The sequence below is a fragment of the Dama dama genome, chromosome 18, assembly GCF_033118175.1.
Source record: "Dama dama isolate Ldn47 chromosome 18, ASM3311817v1, whole genome shotgun sequence".
Classification (NCBI taxonomy): Eukaryota; Metazoa; Chordata; class Mammalia; order Artiodactyla; family Cervidae; genus Dama; species Dama dama.
This window is the reverse complement of record NC_083698.1, coordinates 48,498,359-48,513,633: the sequence shown is the minus strand read 5'-3', so window position 1 is coordinate 48,513,633 and position 15,275 is coordinate 48,498,359. Positions and strand designations below refer to the sequence as shown.

Sequence of the window (15,275 nt, the reverse complement as noted above, 5' to 3'; positions counted from 1 at the left end):
CTAAAGCACTTAACAAAAACTAGTATAGAATTCTTCACAGCACTGACATGCAGAAATGTCAACAGTGTATTTCAATTCAAATTTAATAAAAAAAAAACCGAGTCAGGATTTAATAAACTCTGAAAATCACCCATAATTTGGAATTTAAAATATTGTGTCAGAGGAATAATTATAATATGCCATTTATTTCCTCCTGAGTTATTTATGATGGACATCGGCTTTGGATATTTTTCACTTCCATTTCTAGTGGGTTTTGGCTTGAAAGGATTCTCTTTTTGAATCTTGAATAATTATTAAAGATAATTTGAAGATATATTCAAAAGGAGGGAAATTGAAGCACACAATTACTAGATAGAAGAAAGCTCTCTATCAATATCAGTCTTGATCAATGCATGTGAAAACAGGCAATGCTATAAGATTTTCTAATATGAAGCTTTAAATGTTCAATTAAGGATAAATATCTGAACTTCTCTGATTCATCTACAAGTCATTTCATACTAAAGATGAAGAATTCTTCCCATTTCACCTTTTGATAGTGAAAAATAAAAATAATAGAAATGAACGCCCACATCATTTCATCTCACCATTTTTTTTTTTGCAGAAAGAATTATTTCTAGTATCTAAATAACTATGATGATAATAAATTAACATTGTAAAGAAGAAGGTTAAATTCTCAACTGGGTAAAACCAAAATCAGCAATTACTTTTCAGACAAAAAATTTTCTGTCTAGTAAGCTGTTAATGGGCCACCTGGTTGCTCAGCGGTAAAGAATCCTGCCAATGCAGGAGATGCAGGTTCTATCCCTGGGTCAGGACGATCCCTTAGAGAAGGAAATGGCAACCCACTCCAGTATTCTGGCTTAGCAAATCCGGTGGACAGAGGAGCCTGTCAGGCTACAGTCCATGGGGACACAAAGAGTTGGTCGCAAGTGAGCACACAAGTACATTTGCTTTAAATATTTTCAATATTTCAATATTGGATGCCTATTATATGCCAAGCTATTTTAAAAATCACTTTCTAAAGTTTGCAAATTATAATTGTTCAGAGAAATATGCTGTCATTAAATAATTTAAGTGCTTGTGCAAAATAGTTGAATTTTATAATGCCATTTGCAGCAACATGGGTGCAACTAGAGATGATCCTACTAAGCAAAATACGTCAGAAAGAGAAAGACAAACACCATATGATATCACATGTGGAATCTAAAATGTGACATAAGTGAACTTATTTGCAAAACAGAAACAGACTCACAGACACAGAGAATGGATTTATGGTTGCCAAGGGGGAGGGATGGATTGGGAGATTGGGTTTAGCAGATGAAATTATTATATACAGAATGGACAAACTGCAAGGTCCTATTGTTGCACAGGGAACTATATTCAATATCCTATAATAAACTGTAATGGAAAAGAATATGAAAAAGAATTTGTATACATTTGAATAATTGAATCACTTTGTTGAATACCAGAAACTAACACAACATTGTAAATCAACTATATGTCAATAAAATAAAATTTTAAAAATAAATTAATTAAAAAAATGGTTAAATTTCAAATACAGCCCTTATACACAGTCACATTTTGCTAAGTAGTGGACATTGATCTTTAAGTAATTTAGATTAAAAATGTAATATTTAACTACAGATATATGCCAGTGACTTCAAATTTGTTTGAAGATTATTGTGAAGTTATTCAAAATTTACTGAGCCTCAGGAGTCTACTTGCCACCCAGCTGATATAGAATTGTTGATAGTTATTAATGCACTGCAAGAATAAGGAAAGCCTTTTATATGGTGATTTTGAAGTGTGAAACGTTTTATTATAACTTATTAGTTACAGAACATTGTACTACACAATGGTAGAAAAAAAGTTTCCCCTTGACATCATCTATTCCATTGAGTAAAGTTTGGCTATTTATGTGTGGCTTGCATAACTGAGAGTTGAGTGATCACAGAAATAAACAGGTTTATAAAGAGCCCATTTATAGAAATTCTAGTTAATTCTCTTGGTTAAGCTTTTAGTTCTATCCAATTATTTCCTGCTACTTCATTGAGAAACCTAACAAATAACCAACTGACAACTAGCTAGTATCACATCCTACAAGTTATTTTTAGGAAACATTAAACTAATTTTGACATTCTCTGCAACTCTTAAAAAAAATAAAATATTATTTTTATTTCAGATGCGATCTGTGAGCCGAGTCTTTAAGTTTATTGATATGCCAACAGAAGATGGTAAACCTAACAATTCATTCAGACCATCCAAGGATAGTCAGCTCTCAAAAGTTATGATCATCGAGAATCAACATGTGAAGAAAGATGACATCTGGCCCTCAGGGGGCCAAATGACTGTCAAAGACCTCACAGCAAAGTATATAGATGGAGGGAATGCCATACTAGAGAACATATCCTTCTCAATAAGTCCTGGCCAGAGGGTAAGATTTAAACATTGCTTACTTTGTTAAACTTGTGTTCAATAAGTGAATCTCAGTAGCCTAAAGCAATGTGTGGGCAGAATCCATATGTAACTCTTATTGTTGACTAGGACCAATGTTGAACACAAATATTTTCAAGTTATAATATGGAGTCAGTATTGTTTCATGTGAAATTTATTCTGCAGAGTCCTGAATCTATATAATGGAACCATCTTACTTATTTTTTAATTGGAGTATGCTGCTGCTGCTAAGTCGCTTCAGTCGTGTCCGACTCTGTGCGACCCCATAGACGGCAGCCCACCAGGCTCCTCTGTCCCTGGGATTCTCCAGGCAAGAACACTGGAGTGGGTTGCCATTTCCTTCTCCAATGCATGCATGCATGCTAAGGCGCTTCAGTCATCTCCAACTGTGTGACCCCATGGACAGCAGCCCACCAGGCTCCTCTGTCCATGGGATTCTCCAGGCAAGAATGCTGGAGTGGGTTGCCATTTCCTTCTCCAAGTTATTGGAGTATAGTTGCCTTATAATGTTGTGTTAGTTTCTGTTATACACCTAAGTGAATTAGTTACATGTATACACATATCCAACTTTCTTTAGATTCCCTTCCCATTTAGGTCCCCATGGAGCACTGAGTAAAGTTCTCTGTGCTATACAGTAGATTCTCACGAGCTGTCTATTTTATATACAGTGATTATATATATATCAGACTCAATCCATCAGTCCATCCCATCTCCCTTTGGTAACCATAAATTTGTTTTCTACATCTGTGACTCTATTTTTGCTTTGCAAGTAAGTTCATCTGTACCCTTTTTCAAGATTTCACATTTAAGAGATATTATACAATATTTGTCTTTCTCTTTCTGACTTACTTCACTCTGTATGATAATCTCTAGATCCATCCATGTTGCCGCAGATTGCATTATTTTATTCCTTTTTAAGGGCTGAGTAAAATTCCATGTATGTATGTAACACATTTTCTTTATTCATTCCTCTGTTGATGGGTATTTAGGTTTTTTCCATTTCCTAGCTAGTGTAAATAGTGCTACAGTGACATCAAGGTGCATGCATCCTTTCAAATTATGGTTTTCTATATAGAAGAATGAAATTAGAATACTCCCTAACACTATACAAAAAAATAAACTCAAAATGGATTAAAGACCTTAATGTAAGGCCATATACTATAAATCAGAGAAAAACATAGGCAGACTATTCTTTGACATAAATTGGAGCAAGATTTTTTTTTGATCCACTCCCTAAAGTAATGAAAATAGCAACAAAAATGGAAAAATGGACCTAATTATTCTTAAAAGCTTTTGTATGGCAAGTTCAGTTCAATTGGTCAGTCATATCTGACTATTTGTGACCCCATGGACTGCAGCACACCAGGCTTCCCTGTCCATCACCAACTCCCAGAACTTGCTCAAACTCATGTCCATTGAGTCGGCGATGCCATGCAACAATCTCATCCTCTGTCATCCCCTTCTCCTCCTGCCTTTAATCTTTCCCAGCATCAGGGTCTTTTCCAATGTGTCAGTTCTTCATATCAGGTGGCCCAAGTATTGGAGTTTCAGCTTCAGCATCAGTCCTTCCAATGAACATTCAGTACTGATTTCCTTTAGGATGGACTGGTTGGATCTCCTTGCAGTCCAAGGGATTCTCAAGAGTCTTCTCCAACACCACAGTTCAAAAGCATCAGTTCTTCGGTGCTCAGCTTTCTTTATAGTCTAACTCTCACATCCAAACATGATTATTGGAAAAACCATGGCTTTGACTAGATGGACCTTTGTTGGCAAAGTAATGTCTCTGCTTTTTAATATACTATCTAGGTTGGTCATAGCTTTTCTTCCGAGGAGCAAGCATCTTTTGATTTCATGGCTGTAGTCACCATCTGCACTGATTTTGGAGCCCAAGAAAATAAAGTCTCTCACTTTTCCATTGCTTCCCCATTTATTTGCCATGTTGAGTTTTAAGCCAACTTTTTCACTGTCCTCTTTCACTTTCATCAAGAGGCTCTTTAGTTCTTCTTTGCTTTCTGCCATAAGGGTAGTGTCATTTGCATATCTGAAGTTATTGATAGTTCTCCTCAATATGCCCTGCAATTTTGATTCCAGCTTCTGCTTCAGCCAGCCCAGCATTTCTCATGATGTACTCTGCATAGAAGTTAAATAAGCAGGGTGACAATATACAGCCTTGATGTACTCCTTTTCCTATTTGGAACCAGTCTGTTATCCATGTCCAGTTCTAACTGTTACTTCTTGACCTGCATACAGATTTCTCAAGAGGCAGGTCAGGTGGTCTGGTATTCCTGTCTCTTGAAGAATTTTCCACAGTTTGTTGTTATCCACACAGTCAAAGGCTTTGGCGTATTCAATAAAGCAGATATAGATGTTTTTCTGGAACTCTCTTGCTTTTTCAGTGATCCGGTGGATGTTGGCAATTTGATGTCTGGTTCTTCTGCCTTTTCTAAATCCAACTTGAACATCTGGAGGTTCATGGTTCACATAGCATTGAGCCTGGCTTGGAGAATTTTGAGCATTACTTTACTAGCGTGTGAGATGAGTGCAATTGTGCAGTAGTTTGAACGTTCTTTGGCATTGCCTTTCTTTGGGATTGGAATGAAAACTCACCTTTTCTAGTCCTGTGGCCATTGCTGTGTTTACACTTAGGAAAATTTTCTTAGCTCTCCTTGCTATTCTTTGGAACTCTGCATTCAGATGGGTATATGTTTCCTTTTCTCCTTTATCTTTTGCTTCTCTTTTGAATAGCAAAGGAAACCATAAACAAAACCAAGAAGTCTACCCTCCGAGTGGGAGAAAATATTTGCAAATGAAGTGAGCAAGAAGGTATTAATCTCCAAAATACACAAACAGCTCATGCAGCTCAATATGAAAAAAACAACCTAATCAGAAAATTGATGGAAGATTTAAATAAATACTTTTCTAAAGAAGTTATACAGATTGCCAAAAGGTGTTCAACGTCACTAATTATCATAGAAATTGAAATCAAAACACAATGAGGTGTCACCTCACATCTGTCTGAATCTATAAATGCTGAAGAGGGTGTGGAGAGAAGGAAACCCTCCTATACTGTTGGTGGGAATATAAACTGATATAGTCACTATGGAGAACAGTGTAGAGGTTCCTTAAAATCTAAAAATAGAGCTACCATATGATCCAGCAGTCACACTCCTGGGCATATAATGGAACCATTTTAAGTGTTATTATGCTTGCAGAATATCTAATTGATTGCTACTTTACTAACTAAAGAAACTGTTACATAAACCAAATTTGAGTTCTAGATTTTGCATCTTGAAACTCTCCTCCATTTCAGGTGAGGGAAATATTTTGTTGCTAACTCCATCTAAAGACTTAAAATTTTACCTGTTTGATAGTCTTTCAAACAAGTGGTACTTTTTTCCTTAGCTTTTTTCAATTTTTCTGGCTGGAGTCTTCATCATGATATGGATTGTTAAGCTTTTTCCCCCAATAATTTGCTAAGGAATAGTTATTTATGTGGCAAGCATTTCTATTATTTAAAAAGCAGAAATAACCCTGCACTATTTTGAAGTGTTTCGTATGGATCCCAGCTGGGCTGAATTTGCAGAAGTTACTCAAATACAGAGTCTAGAATTGATTGTTTGAGAAGGGGATGGTCATTCTCCCACATTTTATGCTCTGTAAATATGATTTTATATTCTCTCCAGATTCCTTATTCTGGGACACTCTATATCTAGACAGAAGTGCTATATTGTTTTGATTATTTTCTTTTTCTTTAAAATTGAAATGGAATACCATAGAGCCAATTTTTATGAAAACTAAAATTTAAAACTTCATCTTTTTGTGATTTAATTTCAAACAGATTGTTTTTTTTTAACTGGTGAGATAATGGTCAGTAAGTTTTGTTAGTTCACCGTCACTGTCACCAACATAAAAACAGGCTACTTTCACTTGCCTTTGCCCATGGCTTTAGGAAGGGTTGATCATTTGATATATTAGACAAAGTTCTAATAAGAAAAATGTATAGGGTGAGCAAAAATTCTCTACATATTGTGCTAAATGGCTTGCAGTTGCACAGTGGAAATTTTGACTTAACTTTTACTCTAGTTAGGAAAAATATATTCACATACTACTAAAATTAGCTCTCTCCTATATTCATGTTCATCAAGAATGAATTTTTTCCCCTTTTCTTAGAGAAAGCAGGTATAAATGGGCATAAATTGAATGAATAGGTTTTAGATTGAAGTTTTCTCTAGTATCAGAGTGAGAATGTTTAAAGTTACACTTTGGAACTAAGTAAAATTAATGGTTTGCCTTCCCTCCTCCTTTCCATTGAGAAAAACATAATTAGTTACTCTGTTTTGCTTTACACATCTTGAAAGCCATAGGCAGCTGACGATCACCAGGATGGATGCCAAAAGCACTGTGACTTTATAATAATAACAACAGATAGGTTGATACACAGCATGGATAGACTTGGTAAATTATTTTTTTCGCTCTCCCTGACATCCTTTCATCCATTTACTTTTCTAGTGCTTACTTGCCCACTAAATTAAATATAAACAAGTCCTAGTAGAGTGACAGAGTTTTAGAGTCCTCATTTCTGTAGGTAGTTTCCTTGATCTGAGAATAGTGATCAGAGATACTGTAAAATGAGGAAGAAGCAATATGTTCAGTCATTCCACCTTCTCTGAACATTTATGCAGTAAGCAGGCCATGTGTATTTGTAAGACACTCCCTAGGTGCTCTGGGGGAATTGAAAATTATTTACATAAGGCTGTAAATGTTTATCGAATGCTCATCATGTCCTAATTGGAGAAGGAAACGGCAACCCACTCCAGTGTTCTTGCCTGGAGAATCCCAGGGACGGGGGAGCCTGGTGGGCTGCCATCTATGGGGTCACACAGAGTCGGACACGACTGAAGCGACTTAGCAGCAGCAGCATTGTGTCCTAAGCACTGTTTAAAAACCTTTATTTTCTATAACATTAGATCTTATTATAACTCCAAAGGTAGTTGTTATTACCCTATCTCTGCATAGCGGAAGAAACAAAGTTCAATTAAGTGAGTGAAATAGCGAGGATGTCAAACTCAGGTCTCTCTGACCTCAAAGTTCTTTTTCACTCATTTCTCTTAAAAGAATGAGAAGGAAAAGCAGAAGAAAGAGGAGAGAGAGTTAGAGAGATCTGTCACAGAAGATGTCAGACTAACAGGGAAAATGCCAGATCCAGCAAGAGCTGAAACTGGTTTACTGTGAGGCTAACAAAGCTGAGGCTTCAAAGGACTTCATTTGGCTGAGCCACTTTCAAAGCCAGTTGTTACCATTTGGCTGGGAATTGGGCTATTCAGGCAAGGTTTTCCACAGGAAGTGACATTTAAAATGAGACTTCAGACTTAAACTGTGATTTGAATTATCAAAGGTGGCTGAAGAAGGGTGCTATAAGCAGAGGGAATAACATGAGGCACAAGGCACGTACAGAAAGCAATGACTGGTTCGGTCATTCAGTAACTGGACGATGCATAAAGGATGTAATTGAAGCCAAGATTTGTGCAAATGATGAAGATTATGGATCTTGAGAGCCAAAGCAATAACGGAAGTTGAGAACTCAGAAAATCCTAATTGATTTTGCTGTGACAGGGTCTTTGAGGGCATTGGTTCACAAAGTGTGCTTCCTGTGCCTGTATCACTTGGGTACTTGGGAGAAATGCATGTTCCTGAGCCCTACTGGCCAAGGAGTGGGGACAGTGGTCTGAGAGTCCTTAGGTGTAGAGGAGTGCGAGGACAAGTCCAGTTGCAAAGGCTCAGGGAATGGGTGAGTCTTGAAATGAGGAGTCATGTAGAACAGTGTTGGTGGTGGGAAAGAGAAAGCAAGAACACCTGTGTAAGAGGATGATTACCTTGGTACTGTAGAGTAGTTGAGTTTGTTTGGTTTTGGTTTTTGTTTTGTTTGTTTTTGTTTTTGAGACAGGAGGAAAGGAGATAAGTGGAATTCAGGAGAAGTGAAGTTAAAGAGAACCATTGAGCAAACAGCTGAAAAACTGAAGGTGTTCCTATTAGACTGTCTTAATCATTTAAGCAGAGAAGGCAATGGCACCCCACTCCAGTACTCTTGCCTGGAAAATCCCATGGACGGAGGGGCCTGGTAGGCTGCCGTCCATGGGGTCGCTAGGAGTTGGACACGACTAAGCAACTTCACTTTCACTTTTCACTTTCATGCACTGGAGAAGGAAATGGCAGCCCACTCCAGTATTCTTGCCTGGAGAATCCCAGGGATGGGAGCCTGGTGGGCTGCCATCTATGGGGTCTCACAGAGTCAGACATGACTGAAGCGACTTAGTAGCAGCAGCAGCAGCAGCAATCTTTTAAGTCAGCTTCCAAAGTCATGGAAGTTCAGCAGTGTCAGTCCTCTGTCTTTGTTCTTCTCCTTCAGTAATACGTTGACTGTTCTTTTGCACTTCCATATAAACTTTAGAATCTGTTTGCCATATTCATAAAATAACTTGCTTGGATTTTGATTAGAATTGTGTTGACTCTATAGATGAAGTTGGAAAGAACCAACAGCTTGGTTCATGTTGAGTCTTCCTATCCATGAAAACAGAACATCTTTCCATTTCTCTAAGTCTTATTTGATTAAATTCATCAGTTTTGTATTTTTATCATCCTTGTCTTGTATATATTTTCTTAGATTTATACCTAAGTATTTCATTTTGGGGAGTGCTAATGTAAATTGTATTTTGTTTTCAAATTCCACTTTTTCATTGCTGGTATGTAGGAAAGCAGTTGACTTATGTATATAAACCTTGTATCCTGACTCTTACTATAATCACTTAGTAGTTCTAGGAATTATAGTGTTGTTCTTTTGTACTTTCTACATAGATGGTAAGTTCATCTGCAAACAAAAACAGTTTTATTTTTTTTATTCTCAATTGGTATGCCTTTTATTTCCTTTTCTTGTCTTGTTGCATTAGCTAAGACTACAGGAGACGTAAGAGATGTGGGTGCTATCCCTGGGTCGGGAAGATTACCTACAGGAGGGCATGGAACCCACTCCAGTATTCTTGCCTGGAGAATCCCCATGGACAGAAGACCCTGGGGGGCTACAGTCCATAGGGTCGCATAGAGTTGAACATGGCTGAAGTGACTTAGCATGCACACACACACTAGTAGGATGTTGAAAGTAATAAGAGGAGAATTCTTGCCTTGAGTTGATATTAGTAGGAAAGCTAAGTTTTTCATCGTTAAGTAATCATCTGTAGGATTTCTATAGATGTCTTTATCAAGTTGATGACCTTCCCCCTTTATTCCTACTTTGCTAAGAGTTTTTTTAATCAGAAATTGGTGGTGGATTCTGTCTTATGTTTTTTCTGCATCTGTTAATATGGTAATATGATTTTTCATGCCTGTTGATATGATGGATTTTATTCATTGATTTTTCAAATGTTGAACCAACCTTTCATATCTAGGATAAATCCCACTCGCTCATGGTATATAACTCTCTGTATATATTGTTGGATTTGACTTGCTAATATTTTTAAGCACTTTGCAATTAAGTTTATGAGAAATATTGATCTCTAATGTCTTTAGTTTTGTTATTATGGCAATTCGGCCTTCACTGGTGGCTCAGATGGTAAAGAGTCTACCTGCGATGCAGGAGACCTGAATTCAATCCCTGGGTCAGGAAGATACCCTGGAGAAGGAAATGGCAACTCACTCCAGTATTCTTGCCTGGGAAATCCCACAGATGGAGGAGCCTGGCAGACTATAGTCCATGGGATGGCGAAGTGTTGGACTCAACTTAGTGGCTTCACTTTTTACTATCATAGAATGACTTAGGTTGTATCACTTTTGCTTCCATCTTCTGAATGAGATTGTAGAGAACTGGTAGAATTATTGCTTTAAATATTTTTTAGAATTCACCATGAATCTGTCTGGAATTGGTCCTTTCTGATTTGGAAGATTGTTACTTAGCAGTTCAATCTCTTTTAAAATATCTGTGCCTATTCAGATTGTTATGAGTTTTGGCAGATTTTGTATGTTTCAAGGAATTTGTTCATTTCACCTGTTATGAAAATAGTGGGCATGGAGATGTTCATAGTATTTCCTTATTACTCTTAATAATACATACTAAGATGTAATGATTTTTCCTCTTTCATTTCTTTAAAAATACTTTTAATTGAAATATAGTTGACATACAATATTATGTAAGGTTTAGGTGTACTACATAGTGATTTGACATCTGTATACATTATGAAATTTTTACCACAAAAAGTCTAGAAACCATCCATCCCCATACAAAGTTATAACAATATTAACCATATTCCTTATGCTAAATAATGTAACTATTCTTTCATTTTTGATAGTAGTTTATGTCATCTCTCTTATTTTCTTAGTTAGCCTGGCTAGAAACATAAAATTTACTGATCTTTTCAGAGAACCAGTTTTTAATTTTACTGATTTTCCCTACTGATTTTGTTTTCATTCCAACTGGTTGATTCTGCTTTAATTTTTATTTATTTATTTGTTGTCTGCCTATTTTGGATTAAATTTTCTCTTTTTTTCCTGATTTCCTATGATGGAAACTTAAACTATTGATTTTAGATATTTTTTTCTATATTACATATTATATTCTTTTCTATACTAGGTATTTGTATAACACTATAAGTATTTATATTTATTAGTATATTAGCATAAGCAGTCTTCATTTCTGTTACCATGTTGTTGTATTTTATCTCTTGCATTCCTTTTTGAATTTTATCAACATTTCCTCCTCTCTGTATATTAGCTTTAGTATATTTGGGCTCCCCAGGTGGCACTAGTGGTAAAGAACCCACCTGTGGATGCAGGAGATGCAAAGATGTGGGTTTGATCCCTGGGTTGGAAAGATCCTGGGAAGGAGGGCATGGCAACCCATTCCAGTATTCTAACCAGGATAATCCCATGGACAGAGTGGCGGGCTACATTCTGTGGGGTTGCAAAGAGTCTGACACAACTGAAGTGACTTAGCACACACCCCCTTAGCTATATTAGATATTTCTTCTTTTCTATAGCATTTAATGTTATAAATTTCCCTTTGCACTGCTTTTTCTACATACCACACAATCTGATAAATTTCATTTTGATTTTGATTTGTTTAAAATATATTTAAGTTTCTCTTGAGATTTCTTTTTTAACCCATGTGCTGTTTAATGTCCAAATGTTTTGGGATTTTCCAGCTGTCTTTCTGTTCTTGATTTCTGGTTTAATTCCATTGTGGTCTGAGAACATACATTATATGAGATGCATTCTCTTAAATTCTTTATATTGTGTTTTATGGCCCATAATGTGATTTATCTTGGTGAATGTAATTTTCTCACTTCTGTGTCTGTCCATTTTTGATAGTGTATTGAAGTCTTCAAGTATAATAGTGGATTCATCTATTTCTCTTTGCAGTTCTGTCAGTTTTTGCCTTATGTATTTTGACACACTGCTGTTAGATATATACACATTAAACATTATTATATCTTTCTGGACTATTATTGTCCCATTTATCATTATATGGTACTCTTTTTATATCTGATCATTTCTCCTGCTTTGATATCTGCTCTGTGTAAAATTAGTTACTCCAACTGTCTTTAATTATTGTTTACCTGGTATTATTATTTTTTTTTTTTACTTTTATCTATATGTGCCTTTATATTTAAAATGGGTTTATTTATTTAAAGTGAAATTAGTCAGGGAAAGTCGAATATCAAATGATTTCACTTATACTTGAAATCTAAAAATGAAAAAAATGAGCAAATATAGCAAAATAGAAATGGTCATACATACAGTGAAAAGGTGTTTGCCACATGGGTGGGAGTGTGGGGGATGAGAGAAATCAGTGAGAGAGGCTGAAATTTTTTGAAGTAGGTGAGACAGACTAAAATTTGCAATATTCATTTTCATCTAGTTCAAATCACCTTTTTTTTTTTTTTTTTTTAATAAACAATACTAGAGTACTTCACAGGTAATGGAAGTATGTTGTTATAACTAAATAAAGTTGACCCTTGAACAGGGTGGGTATAAGGGATACCCCCCTCTGTACAGTCAAAAAATATTCACTCTATTTATCCATAGTCCCTCTGTATCTATGATTCTACATCATCTGATTCAACCACATGTGAAAGTTGTAGCACTATAGTGTTTACTACTGAAAATGATCTGGGTGTAAGTTCAAATCTGTGTTGTTCAAGGGTCAGCTGCATTTCCACTTCCTCCCTCTTGTCCCTTGTATTATTGCTGCCATTTATTTTACTTATAGAGAAACATAAACATACATAATTGAATACAGTGTTGCCATTATTATTTTGAGCACAATGCTATCTGTTAGATCAATTAAGAATTAAAAAAATCAAATCTCTTATTTCACCCTTACTATTCATTCTGGTACTCTTCATTTATGTAGATCAGAATTTCTGACTTAAATGATTTTCCTGAAGAACTTTTAAAGGCATTTATTGGAAAGCTGATCTACTAACATCAAATTCCCTTGATTATTCTTTGAGAAAGTCTTTACTTCTAACTTACCTTTGAAGGATAATTTCACAAGGTACAGAATTCTAGGTTGGTGACTTTTTTCTCTCAACACTAAATATTTCACTCCATTTTTTTTTTGGCTTGAACGTTTTCTGAAGAATAGTTGGATTTAGTTCTTTTCTTTGTTACTTTATAAGTAAGGTGTTTTTTTTCTCTTGCTTCTTTCAAGATTTTTTCTTTATCTCTGATTTTCTGTCATCTGAATATCATATCCTATATTAGTTTTTTGGCATTTATTCTGCTTGATGTTCTGTGAGCTTCCTGGACCTGTGATTTAGTTTTTGACATTAATTCAGAGAAGTTCTCAGTCATTATTGTCTCAAATATTTTTTGTTCCTTTCAATCTTTCTTCTCTTTCTGGTATTTCCATTAGTGGTGCATGATACCTTTTGTAATTGTCCCACAGTTTTTGGATATTCTGAATTTTTTCTTTCAGGTTTTTCCTCATTGCTTTTTGGTTTGAAGGTTTCTGTTGTCATATCCTCAAGCTCACAGATTTTTTTCCTTAGCCATGTTCTGTCTCCTGTACCCACCATAAGCATTCTTCATTTCTGTTACCATGTTGTTGTATTTTATCTCTTGCATTCCTTTTTGAATTGTATTAACATTTCCTCCTCTCTGTTTACAATACCTGTTCCTGCATGTTTTCTACTTTGTTCATTAGTGCTTTTAGCATACTGTTCATAGTTGTTTTAAATTCCCAGACTGATAATTGTAACATTTCTGGCATAATCTGACTGGCTTTGATGCTTGCTCAGTGTCTTCATGCTGTGCTTTTTGCCTTTTAGTATATGTTGTAATTTTTTGTTGACAAATGACACTATATTCTAGATAAAAGAAACTCAAATAATTAGGCCTTCACGAGTGTCAGGTTTGGGGTAAAAGGAAGTGTTCTATTGCTCTATAATTATGTCTCAGTCTTTTACTGAGACTGTGCCCTTGGGCTTCACGAGTGCTTCTCAGATTTTTCTCCCCCTTTAGGTGCAGTAGTGCACTTGTTTGGGTTGGTGCTGAATGTTTTCCTTTCTTTGATCAGTTAGGTTCTAATAAAAAAAAACACACACAAAAACCAATAGGTTCAGTTCTGGTAAATTAGTTTCTCTTGAAGGAGGCTTTGTTAAGAAAAACAGGATGTTCTGGAATATTATAAAATTGTTGTTTCTCACCTCTTCCTGAGGATATCAGAAGATATTTCTGTGTACTTCACTGTGAGATTAACTGTTGGTGGTGGGCTCTTGGAGGTAATACTTATAAAAGTGTGTGAATCTTCCCTATGAATGGCTCCCTGGGAGTTTTTTACTCTCAGACTTTACCACACTGAGCCTCTAGCAATTTGTTTAGATTTCCCTAGGGCTTCCCAGGTGGCACTAGTGGTAAAGAACCTACCTGCCTGGAGGGAAGTTCGGGAGGGTGGGGACATGGGTTCACCTATGGCTGATTCTAGGGATTATATTCAATAGATTCAAGGGATTAGATCCGATAGACAAACTGCCTGAAGAACTATGGATGGAGGTTTGTGACATTGTACAGGAGGCAGTGATCAAGATCATCCCCAAGAAAAAGAAATGCAAAAAGGTAAAATGGTTGTCTGAGGAGGCCTTACAAATACCTGAGAAAAGAAGAGAAGCAAAAGACAAAGGAGAAAAAGGAAAGATACATGCATTTGAATGCAGAGTTCCAAAGAATAGCAAGGAGAGATAAGAAAGCCTTCCTCAGTGATCAATGCAAGGAAATAGAGGAAAACAATAGAATGGGAAAGACTAGAGATCTCTTTAAGAAAATTAGAGATACCAAGGGAACATTTCATGCAAAGATGGGCGCCATAAAGGACAGAAATGGTATGGATCTAACAGAAGCAGAAGATATTAAGAAGAGGTGGCAAGAATACACAGAAGAACTATACAAAAAAGATCTTCATGACCCAGATCATCACAATGGTGTGATCACTCATCTAGAGCCAGACATCCTGGAATGTGAAGTCAAGTGGGCCTTAGGAAGCATCGCTATGAACAAAGCTAGTTGAGGTGATGGAATTTCAGTTGAGCTCTTTCAAATCCTAAAAGATGATGCTATTAAAGTGCTTCACTCAGTGTGTCACCAAATTTGGAAAACTCAGCAGTGGCCACAGGACTGGAAAAGGTCAGTTTTCATTCCAATCCCAAAGAAAGGAAATGCCAAAGAATGCTCAAACTACTGCACAATTGCGGTTATCTCACACTCTAGCAGGAGAAGGCAATGGCACCCCACTCCAGTACTCTTGCCTGGAAAATCCCATGGACGGAGGAGCCTGG

The 15,275-nt window shown here is 36.3% G+C and overlaps 1 protein-coding gene across 3 annotated transcripts in view; it reads left to right on the top strand.

Moving 5' to 3' along the window:
* CFTR (CF transmembrane conductance regulator) overlaps positions 1-15,275 on the top strand; it is a 192,406-nt gene that overhangs the window by 142,438 nt on the left and 34,693 nt on the right. For all 3 annotated transcript variants that reach the window (XM_061165291.1, XM_061165292.1, XM_061165293.1), the window contains exon 22: positions 2,183-2,434. In XM_061165291.1, coding sequence (XP_061021274.1) covers positions 2,183-2,434 — 252 coding nt within the window. The remainder of the gene's footprint in view (positions 1-2,182; positions 2,435-15,275) is intronic.